Source organism: Indicator indicator, chromosome 4, assembly GCF_027791375.1.
Source record: "Indicator indicator isolate 239-I01 chromosome 4, UM_Iind_1.1, whole genome shotgun sequence".
In the NCBI taxonomy this organism is placed as follows: Eukaryota; Metazoa; Chordata; class Aves; order Piciformes; family Indicatoridae; genus Indicator; species Indicator indicator.
The window spans coordinates 26,207,635-26,223,180 of NC_072013.1; the positions used below are offsets into that span (position 1 = coordinate 26,207,635).

The 15,546-nt window shown below is 38.5% G+C and overlaps 1 protein-coding gene across 1 annotated transcript in view; it reads right to left on the reverse strand.

Annotated features, from left to right (window-relative positions):
* Positions 1–11,323, reverse strand: part of AKT1 (AKT serine/threonine kinase 1) — a 64,864-nt gene extending 53,541 nt beyond the window's left edge. The window contains exon 1 of the mRNA XM_054400783.1: positions 11,244–11,323. Within this exon, the coding sequence (XP_054256758.1) occupies positions 11,244–11,289 (46 nt within the window). The 5' untranslated portion in view covers positions 11,290–11,323. The remainder of the gene's footprint in view (positions 1–11,243) is intronic.
* Between the last annotated feature and the right edge of the window lie 4,223 nt (positions 11,324–15,546).

Below are 15,546 nucleotides of genomic sequence, written 5' to 3' on the forward strand. Positions count from 1 at the left end.
TCTCTCGTCCCAAGATATTTTTGCCTACCCACAAACTACAACATTCAACATATGTTGCATGTGTGAAAAACAACATTGAAATTAAGAGGAAGATGATTTTGCAATTACAAAATACTAATCATCTTTCGGACAGGTCCAGCTTTATTTGAGGAACACAGGCGAAACAAAAACCATTCCCAAGAGAGCAGAATTAAATATTTTAAACACACAGAAAAAAAGACACATAGGAAAACATCCTGGCTTTGATGGCCTTGTTCCAAATAAAAGCATTTCATTTCAGGGACATTAATTTGGCAAACTAAATCTGAGCAGATAAAGCCTAAGTCCACAGCACAGCCCTGACTGTATGACTCAGGAAGCTCAATGTAGGAAGAGTTCTGCAGAACAAGATCAACAGGGTGTTTATATACAGCCAGCAGCGTCATGTGAACGGGTGGTTCAGTTTGTGAAATGAATGTTTGCATTGTCATTAAAAAAAAAGAAAGAAAAAAAACCCTCCCAAACAACAGCAACCCAACAACCAAAACCCAGCCTCTATTCTGCACTTTTAAGTTTCCAACATTAAAAACATAGCAGGGGAAGGAAGTACTCCAGCAGCCAAAATTTACAAATTCTTACCATAACTTTGGCACAGTAAACTTCTCCAGTGTCACAAAGGCCTATTCTTCAAGGGGCTTGGTTGCGTTTTTGTTGGTTTGGGTTTTTTTTCAGGAGGACTAATCCACATGTGAAGGTTATTAAAGAACACATAAAATGCCAACAGAAGCATAAACATGCACACTTGGTGTGTGCTTTCAAAGTTTTATCTGTCTTTCCTTAAATACAGACACCTAGAAACAGCCTGGAGGCAGGTATTTCTGCATTCTCTCTTTTAGTAGTGAAGTTCAGTATGATTTTTCCTTTTCTTCAAAAAATGGCAAGATTTTATTTGAATTTATTCAGCAACCAGGTTTGAAGAATTTAACAAAGAATGAACAATTGAATATGGAGAGGGGGAGTTGTCTGTTTGTTTTACTAGAAATGAATTCCTGATGGCAATATTTTAATTGTTTGAGAGACACCTTACTAGAACCTCAAAGAAAATGCTAATACTCTTGGCACTTCTGCACTGCAAAAACAAGTCAGCAGTTTTTCCTCTTATTATCTAAAGCTATGTAAAAACCCTACCACATATCTGAAAGAAATACAGCAGAAAATCTTGCCTGATCTAAATACACAGAGCTAAATTTATCTTTCAGTTTTCAAAACACTGCTTAGAGATTGAACATTTAGAGTTCTATTCACTGGCCTAGAAAAAAGCCAAATGGCACACTTTTAAAAACTGACTTTGAAATATTGTTATGAGAACAGGGACAAGCAATGTAAGCCCTAAAATTCTGTGGGTCTTTGTATTCGCGATTATTGTCGCAAACTAAAAGGCTCATATTCCCTACTAAGCAAACATTTACAATTAAATCCATTCTGCACAAGGCATTTGCATTTTGAGATAGAACAGTCAGTTGTTCAGCTGCTGTGATTTAGATGGATTGGTTCATTATTGCTGCAGTTCGTTTTCAGCTACACTGTATAACAAAGGGGTGCCAACGTAGTCTTGAATGGCTTTAAAGCTAAGTATGCTGGTATGCTTCCATGATGATGTAATTTAACTATCTCCCTATCTCTCAGATCAAGGTATCTTGACTTTACAGGATGAACTTCTGTGAAAACGACAGAAACAAGCTGTCACTATAGTGTTCAACAGGCAATATCTCTGCAAGTCAGCTGAAGGCTGTTGCTGGCAAGTTTGCAGTGATTCTCTATGTATGAAAAAGTTATTTTCCCCTAATTCTTATTTAGAATAAATGCTTTTTCTATCATGCAAGTAATAAGGCAGACTCATCTTCCACACCAGGAAATAAATCCATCATATATCTTCAACGGTTCATGCTGTAGTAAAAATGTATATGTATTACAAAAAATAACCTAAACATTTAGAAAACACAAAAAGCCACCTGACATCTTTGCTGTCTGAAACGCATCACTAAATGCAGTATTAAAGCAGAAAACATTTTTTCTGTGAACAACCACATAAAGAAGCAACACTTCCTTTTTTAAAATATTACTGAAGAGAAAGCCGTGATGATCAGTGCCATTTAACCTTCCAGTCTAAAGAATAGTCTTCTCAAGACAATGGCAGAGCAGCACAAACCACACTTACCAGAGAATGGTAGTGGCAAAAGATTCTTACCTTAAGTCCAGAAATCAATTTTCACCTATAAAACCACTTCCAAGCCTCACAGCCAGCACTGCCACAACAGACTATTACAACTAGAGTGGAATAATAAACATATAGCATAGCTAAACCTGTGCAACTAAACGTTTAAGTCAAGTGTTTTTAAGAAACAAATGCCTTCTATTCTCTTGGTGTTCCCAAAATTTTGTTTCTATTTACTGAGGATAGGAGAGCAAGAACTGAAAGTTAAAAATTAATATAACAAAACCCCCAAAATCTGCATTGTAGAGAACACACCTTTCATTTAGCAATAGAATCCTGTTTATAAAAGGTCTACAGACCACAGACGGGTGCAGGGATATGTACAAAACACACACAAGAAGGTCCTGACAATCCATGTCTGGAAGTCCCTGAAAAGCAAATAGGCAAACGAGATGCTGCATGCCCATTCTGCAACTATGAAGCAGCCTGACAAAGAATTTTGAACTATTTAAGAGTTTTGTTCAGCTGGCACTGCAGCTATGAAACTCCAGCTTCGGCGTAACAACAAGAAAACACAAAGCGGTGCACACTCTTGTATTTCAGGTCATAAAACCCTACTTAGCGCAAATATTTTCTGGCATTACGTTGGCAACTGTAACACGGCCTGAACAAAGGCTCATATGAAAACACAGGGCAAAAAATCCTAAATCGTATTTCTCCTCTTAAATCTTGAGATCTAGTTTTACTGAAGTTTGATGGATAAAAAAGCAGTTCAAATATAGTTTCACTTGTGCATTTCTATTAGGCCTGTCAAGCCTCTTGCAGAAAATGCAAAAGTTATTCTTTTATACCACTTGCTTTCTAAAGCGTTATCAGGATGCATTTCTTGATCCCCTCCAATCCTTGCAGAAACAGCAGGGTATACTACTAAGGCTGAGAGTTGAGAAAATAAAGCCACACATTATGAACTTATTTTAAATCCTCTATTATTTGAGATTTTTCATTTAAAGTAATTAAATGGTCCTTTTTCTTTGTGAAAAAGGCACTTGGGTTATACTTTTCAGTTATTTTTCTACATTGTGAGGACTAGCAAGCTCCTCCACTTCAAAAAGAAGGGGCAAAACTTCAAACCTTTGTGCTTTTTACAGTTGGGAACCATTTACAAAGCCACCACAAACAGAAGGGCTGCCCTTAAAACTTGAGAATTAGCAATGATTGCTCTAAGGAGCCTTGATTTCCAGCAGCACCTGAAATCTACTCAAGTAACACTGGTGTTAACCTCATAAGTTAGACTTTCATATCAGCATAAAAACACTTATCTTGAAGACATCTCCTACAAAGAAAGGCTGAGAAAGTCAGGCTTGTTCAGCTGGGAGAAACCAGAGAGACCTTACTGTGGTCTTTTAATATAGACGAGGGGTTTGTCAGAGAGACTTAGAGGTCAGGGCCTATAGTAACAGCACAAGGCATAATGGTTTTAAACTACAGGAATGTAGATTTAGGCTACACGTATATAAGAAAAAAATTCTTTACTCTGAGGTCTTTACTCTGAGGGTGATGAAACACTGCAACATGTTGCCCAGAGAGGCTGTGGATGACCCCATCATTGGAAGTGTACAAAGTGAGGTTGGATGGGGCTTTGGGCAACCTGACCTAGTGAAAGCTGTCCCTGCCCAGAGCAAAAGAGATTGACTAGACAATCTTTGAAGGTGTCTTCCAACACGAACCATTCTAAGACTGGAGCTCCCTCCCAAACAGCTATCTCCTATGAAGGCTGTGGTTCACAGCCAACAGAAAAATCACCTCTCCATGGTCCTCATTAAAGTACATTAGTAAAACACGAGCAAAAGAGACTGATTTCATAGCCTCTGATTCAGATACTGCACTCATTCTCAACGTTGGCATGAAACACCACTGTAGTCATGGACAGAACCACTGACTCCAACGTGTATTTCTACATGCAGTTCACCAAAGGCCTGGGTTTGGACAGCACTTCCAAACATGCTCTCCCAACTTACCCAAGAGACTCAGGAAAACAGTAACTGACTTGCCTGCAGAGTGTGATGATTGTTTACTTCAGCTGTCCTCAAATATGACCATGCACTTCTGAATAAATTGACAAATTTCACAATATTGTTTGACCAGCTATCGTTTTCACATTTTTGGCTCAACTTGGGAGACGTGGAAGAATAATCCCAGAGGTCTGTAACTTGTTTTCCAATTGCACTCAGTTTTAGTTATTCCCCCCATTCAGCTGCAGTAAGTATTTCTCACAGAAGCATACTACTTCACACCTAATATGGTGCTATTCTTTCTCCATTCTTTTTCTTCCTCTTTCCTCACATAGTTTCCTGGTTTTTGTTCCCCCTTTAAGAGGCACATTGTACCTGCAACATAATGCATCTGAAAATAATCATCCCTCCTCTGTCTTCCCCCCATGAGAGATGACTTTTAAAATAAAATTTAACTCCTTTTTTTAGTAAATCAGTTACTTCAATATTTAAAGGGAAAAGAAAACATAAGGTTGAGTTATTTGCATGTTTTCCACAATGCTCTTCTACAATGCATTCAAATTATATGTTCAAACATTAAGCAAATCCCCCTTTCCAGCACATATTAATGTTTGTTTTCTGAATGAGTCTGACACCAACCACCACTCCAATTTTTAAGAGAATTACTAGAAACATAAAAATGGGTAAAAGAGAATATGCTTTCTACGTGGGACCATACACTGTTCCAAGAGCATCAGTCCTTACCAGCTTTTTCAGATGGTAAAGTTCAGGGCTAAGAGTGGTAATGCAGAGCATGTTTAGGCAGGGGAAGCTGCAGGCACTGGCAAGGAGGGCAACTGATGGTGCTTAGGCAAGGTAAGTACCAGTAGGGAACGCTGCAAGGGAAGGAACCTTCTGGCACCCACCCAGGGGCTGCAGGGGAAGACATTTTCAAGTGAGGACAAGGCACCAAATTTAAAATGCATGGCACTGCACCTTGCCTAAAACCACTCCAGCAAAACAATGGGCAAGGTTTACTCTCTTGCTCTCTCTTTACTTCAAAATAGCATGCTCAGTATTTCTTTCTTCCTTCCTAAAACCAAACCTGATGATGATGCCTACTGAAAGAAAAAAAGAACAGAAAACTACATGTGGGCAACTTTTTTTTTTTTGCACAGATTTAGCTTTTTCTTCTTGAAAATGAAGGAACCATGAAAAAGAGGATCAAAGCCAAAGCAGGCAGTTTCTGCATGATCCACTGCATCAAGCATTCCCAGGCTCACTTTAACAGGACTTGCAATGTCCCAGATCCCTCATTCTCAAATCTTTTTTAACGACAAGTAACAGCAATTTATGATGCTATCCCACTTTTAGAGATAAAATTGAGACCTAGTTTGTTTCACTTCTGATGTACAATAAAACAGAATATGAAAGTAAACTTCCAGGACTGAAATAATGTGGACATCAACATCTGAGCTCTTCCTCTTCACCATTCAAAGTAAGAGTGTGCTTGGTGTCACTCACACACAACTTCCAGACAGGCAGTTTACACAATCAGAGGAAAACATCTGACCTAGCATGACTTCTGTAAAGAGCTGAAAGTATTTTGCAAAAAGGTGGGAGAAAGCTTTGGAATAAAGATTTTTTGGGGGACCAATTTTTACTGAAAACAAAGAAACATTTGGATTGCACCCTTAAAAAATGTGAAACTGTCTTAAAGAGCAGGGTTTCCTACATGAAAAAATATTCTGAAATACTTTTCTAAAACAACACTGGCAAGAAACAAAGATGGTCAAAGACCTAAGTAGTTTGCTCAGTGGAAGGAAGATGAGCAACCGCTATGCTACACCAGCTCTTGCAATGACAGAGTACAGTGCAGTTACACTGTACTAGGTAATTTTCAGCATCTGACTTTCTTGTCATCCAAAGCAGACTTTTTACAGTACTGGATCCAGCCCGTTTCCGATGATCTCTCCACAAATAATTTCATCAGATGAGACTTACCCTCCAAAAGTCTAGCTGACTAGCCATTATCAGCTCATATTTCTCCAGATGTTTTGTGATCTCATCCTTTCTTAATATCTCTAGCATCTTGCCTACCACCAAGGTCAGATTTATTGGTCGACAATTTCCTGGTTCCGCCTCAGTCCCTTTTTCCCAGAACAGAACAAGCAAACTGAAAGCAACTTAGAGCTGGCATTGCAAAACTATTGCCCCTTGTGTTGAAAGAGACGCACAAGAAAAAATACAAATGGACATTGCTTATTTTTTGTTTCCAACAGATTTCAGCTTTCAGCTCTGGAAACAGCATCAGCTTCCTTCCCTCTGTTAAAATGTCCCCTCTCCTTTCTTTGTTCAGTCCCAATCTTGTGTCTTACTTTTCCACTTCCTCCTAGTTTTTCCTCAGAAGCAGCTGTGCCCTCTATAGCTGGCATCTTCAGAGTTCAGATGTATCTTAGGATCCTTTGTATCCAGTCCCACAGCCACTCCTTTGAAATACCATGAAAGCCAGACAATCCTTGAACTAATCTGAAACTTGAAGGTTTTGGCTACACGAATCATTAAGAAAGTGAACTGCTACATCACAGAGACAGACAGAAGTCAAGGTAAAAAGTAAGAAACATCCCAAAGTAAAACACACACAGAAAGAGCAGGGAACACAGGGAGAACAGGAAAGAGATAAGACAGAAGAGATAAAGAAAAACAGCAACACAAGAGACTCACTGGCTAATAAAAAAAAAAAAGCAGTTTACTTCTGGTCATACCTCTTAAGATCTTGTTTTGATTAATATTAACAGAATACCGAAAGTATGGACCTCTGCTCATTTTTATACACATGCTAAAGTTCACAGGCTGTGCTAGAAAATTTTAAAAGAGAACAGATCAGCTTTTAACTCCTGGCTTGTCATTTACACGTGGATCCTGCAGTCATTTCACACAATGAAGCTACAGGAAGACAAATCACAATGAACTACTGGTTCTTTATTAGGACATTTGTATCACTCCATTTTATTAAAGAAATAATTATTTAACATAAGTTGAGTAATTCATTTGTATAATTTCTCATTTAAAGATCTCTAATAATTTTGATAAGCTCAGAAGCCAGAGTTCCAACAAGTCAAATAGTTTTACCTACCTGAAGTCCACACAAATTGACATCTGGAGGACATGTTCTGGGTTTCACAGCTAAAATTACTCTGTGGTGTTTATACACTATTTAGAAACAAAAGCAAAAAGTAGCTCTACCTTTGCTGCTAAATATTAATGGATGAATACACAGATCTCTCCTGCTGCTTAAAATTGCTTCAGAGTTCTCAGAGTGAGATTTCTATTTCCTTTTTAAAATGCCAGTGTAAAATTTCTCCCTCCCCCTCCTTTTCCAAAAGACTCCTTTTTTCCATAGGAGTTTATGCCCTAATAAGAAAACCGGACATACTAGGGAGGACAGAGATGACAGAGTATCAAAATGCACAATCCCCCTCTTTGTTAGCCTTGCAGAAAGACTTTAAAAAAAAAAAAAAAAAAAAATGAGGATGAAGACTGAAGACAATAGAAGGACCTTTATAAACAGGGACAAGAGAAGAAAAATCTCAAGAAATCTAGTAAGATCTTTGAAATGGATCAGTAAAGTAAATAAAATATGCTCAGGCATGTACCTCTTTTATCCCAAAAGTCCCACAAGACACAACCAAAATTAAGGATTCTCATGAGACACATCCAAAAAGCCTGTAATCTCAGAACTCAACAAGCAGCAATTTCAGAAGATAATTTTCTCTATTGTCTTCCATATTCATCCACAATTATAGCACCTTTGCATCAACCGATTTCCCTCATCCTTTCTTACCAAACAAACCTTTAATATAACACAACTGGGGACTACATATTCTGGAAGTACATATATAACACAGCACCCCAAGTTTAGAGTTTCTTCATGTTTTCTATGTGTCTGTTGGAACACTTCAGCCACACAGCTATGCAAAGACTGGTTAGTATTTTAACTACTGATTCGGTCTCCACACAAGAGTCTATCGCTTCGCTGCAACTGGAGTAACACCGCTGAGCACTGCCAAAGGGAAAAAGGGGAAGAAAGAAAAAAAAAAAAAACAAAACAACTTCATTCATGAATTCTTCTACTTTCTGCCTGGTTGAGGTTAGACATGTCATGGAGATGACTCTGGCCCCTGCACAAAAACATTTACACTACTGGAAGTAGAACTTCCTGTAAGCAACTGACTGACAGAACTGCCAAGAACTCTCAGCCAGGCAGCAATGTTTAATTTCATTTCTCCATTTGTATTTTTAATCTTGGAAACAAAAACAGAAATGTAAAGCATGCTGACAGAAGAAAACAACCCCTCAGTTCTAGAAAACCCTGCTATTTCCCTGCCAGGCCAAAACACCTGCTCCTGCTAATGATGGCTTTATGCTTATGTACACCTGCCATCCAGAAAGGCTCCAGAGCACTCTGCAGCCTGATTTATACATACACAAATCATTAAAATCATCAAAATTAAGCCACTGCTGGGGTGAGATGTAGCAACTGTTTAACTTCACACAGCCATGCTATTCAACTGTTTAGGAATGAAGTAAGAGACACAATATCCAATCAAAGCTATGGGGGAATGTTAGGTAGAGAGAACATTGTTGCCCAATATGGCTTTTGGCCAGTCACTATTTAAAACATTTCTATGTGGAAAGCCCTAAGATCATGCAGTACAACCTTTGGTTTTATAAACGATCCAGAAGACAAATAATATGCACTTCCTATATCTAAAATCCTTCTTTAGCAATCCCTCCCTGCAGTAATTACTGTTTATGCCTTAACTTCAGAAGCTCACAATATCAGACGTCAATTTTGGAAATATCCTGTGGTTGAAGCACTGGATTTTGCAGAACCCGCAAACTGATAGTGTCTGGCAATAAATGCAGATAATAATAATACAAAAAAATCATCACAAAAAACAAGTACACACAAGTGGATCAATTCCCCACATACACACCCCCAGCCAAAAGAACAATTTCTCTGACTGATCCCAAAACAGCTACAAAAACCATGAGAATAACGGAGCTGACACGCTCACCTGTCAGGCAAGCTGAGAAGGAGAGATAGCACTGATTTCTAAAACCCTCCTCACATGGACAGCACCAGATTAACAGTTGCAGAGTCAATGAAGTGGAATGAAGGTGTCACCACACATACCAAGAAGGCAAAATGGCATTGAGGAACAGGTTAAAAAGTAGGAAACCTGGCGTTCAAAAAAAATGCCAAGATACATTTAACAGTTTGGGCACAAATTTGCAGTCTCAAATACGCAGAATATGCAGAGTAACATTTTATAAATGGAAATACCTCCATCAGATAATATTATTATGAGATTATCTCAAAACCATCACAGATAAAAATCTGTTTCTCTAAGGTAATTTTAAAAGGAAAAAAAAAAAGAAAAAAGACCAGGAGATTAGGGCATCTCTTACTAAGAATTCCTTCAGAGGTCTCCTTACTTGAAAGTAGCTTTGCTATAATCCTAGAAATAACAAAAATCCAATTCTTAAGAGTAAATACAGACAAGCTTGAAATACAACATGACTGGTTTAAAGTTTCAGACACACCACCTCTGAATCATCCTGACAATATAATTCCATTTTTGTATCTTTTAAAATAAACATTTCTCTTCCAGATTTTGTACAGTGCGCCTCAAAATAAGTCCTTATTTCTTATGCACTTAGGTAAGTGCAAAAGTAACTATAACAAAATTGTTAAAAGCAATCCTTACACTAAAACATCATTTAAAACTAAAAAGATATCTTTTGAAGAGTTTCTAGATTGATAAACGGAAATGGGAAGCATAATTCTGTGTTTCTTTCTCCTGTATAATTCTCAAATATTTTACCAGAACAAGGTAGCCTGGGTACACCAGGATTACTAAATTAGTTACTGAAGAAAATGATTGGAAAGGTGTTTCTGAAATAAATCAGTGCAAATAAAACAAAACACTGTATCAAAACATTTTTGTATCAAGCATCAGACACTGTGCTCAACTAAGCTGTGTATCCAGCTGGTAGAAATATATTTTCCACCCTTTTAAAACATGGATTATGAATGTGTTTTCTAAATTGTTATAAATGTCATGTTGTTGCAGAAGAACCATCAGCCTTTATCAAGGTTATGATAATGTATTTCTATTTTCTTCCACAAACAATTACATTACAGCTTTGCACCTTCAGGCAAGTTGCTGCAAACCCTCTAGAAAAATCCTGAGTCTGCAGAACCACATGCGCTTACCTACTGCTGGAGCACACAGATGCTGGTTTTGCTCCAAAAAAATGATGGTATTATGGAAAGCACCTAACACTGCTCTCGTCTTTCCAAGAAACAATAGAATACAAACAAGTAAGTCAGAGTACCATATAGAAGCAATACTGTGGTATTTGAAAACAATCCCTACCTCCAAAAACAGAACTAAAGCACTATTTTAGAAATAAAACATTTAAAAATGCAAAAAGCATGGTGTCATTAGTAGTACAAAAGAAATGCAGAGTGCACAAACTCAAGGCCATTCTTCCTATCTAGGATGCTGGTACCAAGAGCAAACAAAACACAAGTAGCACACTGGTACAAAACACAAACAAACTAGCACATTCTCTAGCAAGTCTCTGCAAGAGCACAGCATTGCTTGCAAAATAAAGGCCTATTTTTCATTGTTCACATCAAGATTCACCTCAAGATTATTCTAACCCAAAAAGCTACAGACCTCCAAATAAATCAAAATAATTTGCTACATTTTAAACTTTAATATTCCAGTTAGGATGTCCTTCAGTTGCTATTTCCTTCAGTCACTGATACAGTTTTCAGTGAACACACACACACACACATACACACTCACACACCCGAAGACATCTATGTGTGAGAAAAAACTCAAGACAAACACACACCTTACAAGCTGTGTCTCATCATGGTGAGCTGGAAAGTAACAGACTATATGAAGATATGCTGATAAAGGACAGATCACCATGCCAGAAAAAGTCAACCCACTGTTCTGGAGGGAAAAGACACTTACCTCGTTTGTGAAGCCACCCTTCCTTCACTATTGCTACTTCATTCATAATGGCTGGAATGTCTCTTGAAAAACCAGTTTATGCCAGAAGACCACTCTTGAAATTCCTGAACTCCTGCAGAAAGCTCCACAAAAGGGACGTTTGGGTTTGTTTCTGGTTTTCTTCTTCTCCGCTATTTCTGAAAGGATCAAGAGAAGTGCACCATCAATTTGAAGCACATTGTGTATGTACAGTAAGGCATGCAACAGGGAGTAGCTTCCATTGCTGCGTTGTTGGTTTGGGGTTTTCTTTATTATTAGTAGTACAAATTCTAAACCAGGGCTTAGCTCTTCACAAGGATTTTTATATCCCCACAGGTGGAGGTGCCAAAATGCTTGTCTGCTGAAGTCTTTTTTCTTCATTCAGCAGGTTGATTGTGGGCAGACTTGCATCACCAGATGCTATTGGGATTAGAAGTAAAAGCAAGACCTTGCCCAGTAGACATCCATCTCTCCAGTAACAGTTCACTTTCCTCAGCAAAGCCCCCTCCCTGATAGTGTATGCTCCCTCCCTGGAGGTGTTCTATAGCAAGCTGCATTAGGCCTTGAACAAACTGGCCTAGTAGAAGGTGTCCCTGCCCATGGCTGGGGAGTTGGAACTAGTTGATCTTTATGGTCCCTTCCAACCTAAACCATTCTATCAATCTACGAATCTATGAATAAAAATTCTAAGATTTCACAAAGTCCGGTTTTAAATATCTCCTGGTACAAAGATTTCCAGAATCACTTCTTGAAGGTTTCGTTACAGCCTGATGTATAGAAGCAACTACCACATAGTCCATCTTATAAAATAAACTTCCAACAGTAAAAAAAAAATTCCCAGTACTTTGCTTCTGATTTCCTTGCCTTCAGCATCATCCTGTTAATTCCTCCCAGATCTCCTCAACTCCATAGAATGTGTCTTTTCCACCTTGGATATTTGTAACTCCTACCTCCCCTAGAGGTATACAAAAAAATCTCAGATAAACTCACAGGTCTTTTTATTATCCTAAATCAACACTTAGAGCATCCTAATGATTGTTTGTCCCTCAACACACCATAGTTTGTTGCCTTCTCACAAAGAAATACACCTAAGTACAACTTAGGATTTTTACCCTTCTGCCTTAGGAAAAGTTCCTATCTAAATATCTCAAAATTGCCCTGTCTTATTGAAAAATATGTCTAGCTCATGGCAGACCACGACAGAAACATTCTGCGCATTTCTGTCCCTCCCTGAAAGTAATCGGTTCCCAAATGCATTACCGTTTATTATTTTCTAAATTGAATCTGATTATTTTCCTGCTTGTGGAAGACATGTTCTCTATTTTTCTTTAATGACTTACGTGCAGTCTGTACTGCCATTCAATTTGGTATTACTTCTGATGATCAAAAAATGTAATTGGTGACAGATTCCCAGCAGTAACCAGGAAGTTTAACAAAACAAAAGGCAGCAGTATCTGTAACTCACCACCAAAGACCTCGCTTTTACTGGACAACCACAGACATATCACATTCCACCTAACAGAAATATCTCTGCATGCATTAGGCATGTGTGCAGTAATTACCTCTGAGCATGCAGGTAATAGCCATCCATTAGAAATTAGACTAAAAAGCAACTAATTCCCTGCAACTCACTAAGATACAAGCCAGGATGGAAGAAACAGGTGGTTACAATGAATCCAACCTAGAACTGAAACCCCAGCAGCAACAAAGAGCTCTGTACCATTCATCACCAGTGCTCTGAAATGGGTAGCCTTCAAAGCAAGGAGGTCAATCCTGAACAAGTTCAATGACTGTCAGCAGAAATGGACTGGGAAAAAGGAGATCCTTCCCCTAATACTTTATCTAGGAACCTTCACTGTGTATCACAGTATCACAACTTTTCCAGTAACACTTTATTTTCTCAATTTTCTGCAGAAACAAGGTGGGGTGCTTTTTTCCAAATTACAAATCTGACATATCTCACTGGTTATAATTATCAACTCCAAGAAACATACAAGATGTTTACCTGAGGTAGGGAAAACACCAAAAAAAAAAATTACTTTGGAACAGGAGACATATAAGAATTCCTTAATTTCATAACTAATGTGAGAACACTATAAGCTGCAGAATAGAGACCAGTAACCCACAGCTGCCAGTTATCCTGGAACAAACTCCTTTAGCTCCAGAGCAACTAGGATAGAACCTGATGAGAATGGCAGGTTTTTGCTTTCCTTCAAAAAATTTAACACACAATAATCATGCAAGTTAGACTTATTTGGTGAAGTTAAAAGGAAACTAGATCTCATTTAGAGGCTTCATTTAAACACCAAGCAATTTGCAAAGCGTTGAACAAAACCCCTAAGATTATCACAGTTTAGGTCTGGAAATACAACACCCAGGTGTGAAAGTTAACGATTCTAACACTGTGCTGTAACAGAACACGAGGCCTGTGCAACCTACCTCTGCATTCTGAATTCAGCAAGTTAGCTGCACTTGAACAACCAATATCCTTTTCAATAATCATATGTAAGAAAAGAAGTCACGAGCCAAACTAGTTTGTAGAAAGGATAATCCTATTATTAAAACTAGAAAAAAAGCAAACAACCAGAATTCTGCAATCTGCAGCTAAATTACTCCCTGTTTTCTGGATTAACACTTGTCAAGGTTATCACTTGGCAGCCTCCCCCTCGTCACTGGCTAAGCTGTCACCCCATAATATGAATTTCAATGACAATACAGCCCAGAAGATCTACAAAGAAATCAAACTACTTCTCCTACACTATGTGGTATCAAAAACATTTGGACTGCCTTTTCCCTACAATTTCCACCCAAGAAACACTTCCTGCTTGCTACTGCAGCCCTGCTATCAGAGATGTGTCTTTACCTGCCCACCTTTTTCAAGGGGAGAGCAGTGGTGGAGGGGTAAGGGGGTATTATAAAGGAGCCCTGCATGGAAGATAGCACAATGAAGTGGGCAAACATTAGATGTTCCCTGACACCAACTTGCAAGGATGGACTCCACATTAGTCCTCGGAGAGCTATGTCAAAAGTGCTTATTTTATATGTGGAACTTAATTTATTTTTTCTTCACGCTATAATGTGCTGGGGATCCCTTCTCACTGTCTGACAAGATGTCCATAGACACAGTTCCAACCACAGCAAACCCCCCCTATCTGGTATCTTTCAAAACACATGTTCAAGCTGTGCCTGATACATGTTTCAGTAAAAGACACTATTCAAGAGAGTGGCAGCAAGAGTAATTTCCCGGAATAGGAGAGCAAGTTAACTGCAGGTCAACATACTACTGAAGAAGCAGAAACCAGAGAAAGTTCCTCTTCCATAAAATCCTTACAGGGGAGGATAAAAAAAAAAAAAAAAAAAAAAAAAAAAAAAAAAAAAAAAAAGGAATTATTAGAATCCTAGTTCATGGCGATCTAGGAATGATTCCCAGTGAGCAGAGGGCATCTGAGGTAAGTATGACCTGGCTGCTCCAGCCTGTGTCTGCACATGACTGAACACTGTCAAAAGCTAAACAACTCTGTATTTCTCTCAGCCTTCTGTTTGTTTGGTTTTCAATATGCATGTCTGTAACACTTTTTTTCAGCACCAAATTGTTCCTAACACAGCTGAAATGCATTAAATTATGAATGCCATGACATCTAGTTTGTTGGATAGGGCTGGGTGATCAGTTGGACTGGATGATCTTGGAGGTCTCTTCCAACCTGGTTGATTCTATGATTCTATTCTATGATTCTATGATCAGCATTGTATCATCATGATGATGGTTTTACACATATATTAATTCCTTAAAAATTATTAACGTCTTCATATATAATGAGATAACTCACTTCCCTAAGCACTGCAGCAGCAAAATCTGCTTTAAGGAGTCAGTCAAGCCAACCTTCCAAGAGAAGATGGAGCGGAACTGTCTTATCCATATTTGGGAGAGTCATCTTAGAGCTGCTTCTCTCATTCTATTTATTATGCTTACTTTCTTTTGTCTCTACAACATCAAGAGATGAATCTATCCTCCTTGTCCTCTCCCCAAGATGAAATTTTATATTCATTTCTACCCATGCTCTAAAGCAGAGCAGGAAGAAAAGCTGAAACCTGAGCTTATAGGATGCAGGATAATCTTACCTTCAAGTGAGAGAATAAGCATGAGACTGAAGGAGCTCAGGCAACCAACCTCAGTCCTGCCATTGTCTTCACGTGGCACATTAGATTGTGCCCAAGCTGTACTAGTTATCCCAGACCAGATAGCAGGTTCCAGCAAAGCACTGGACTAACACCTTGCCCACCACAC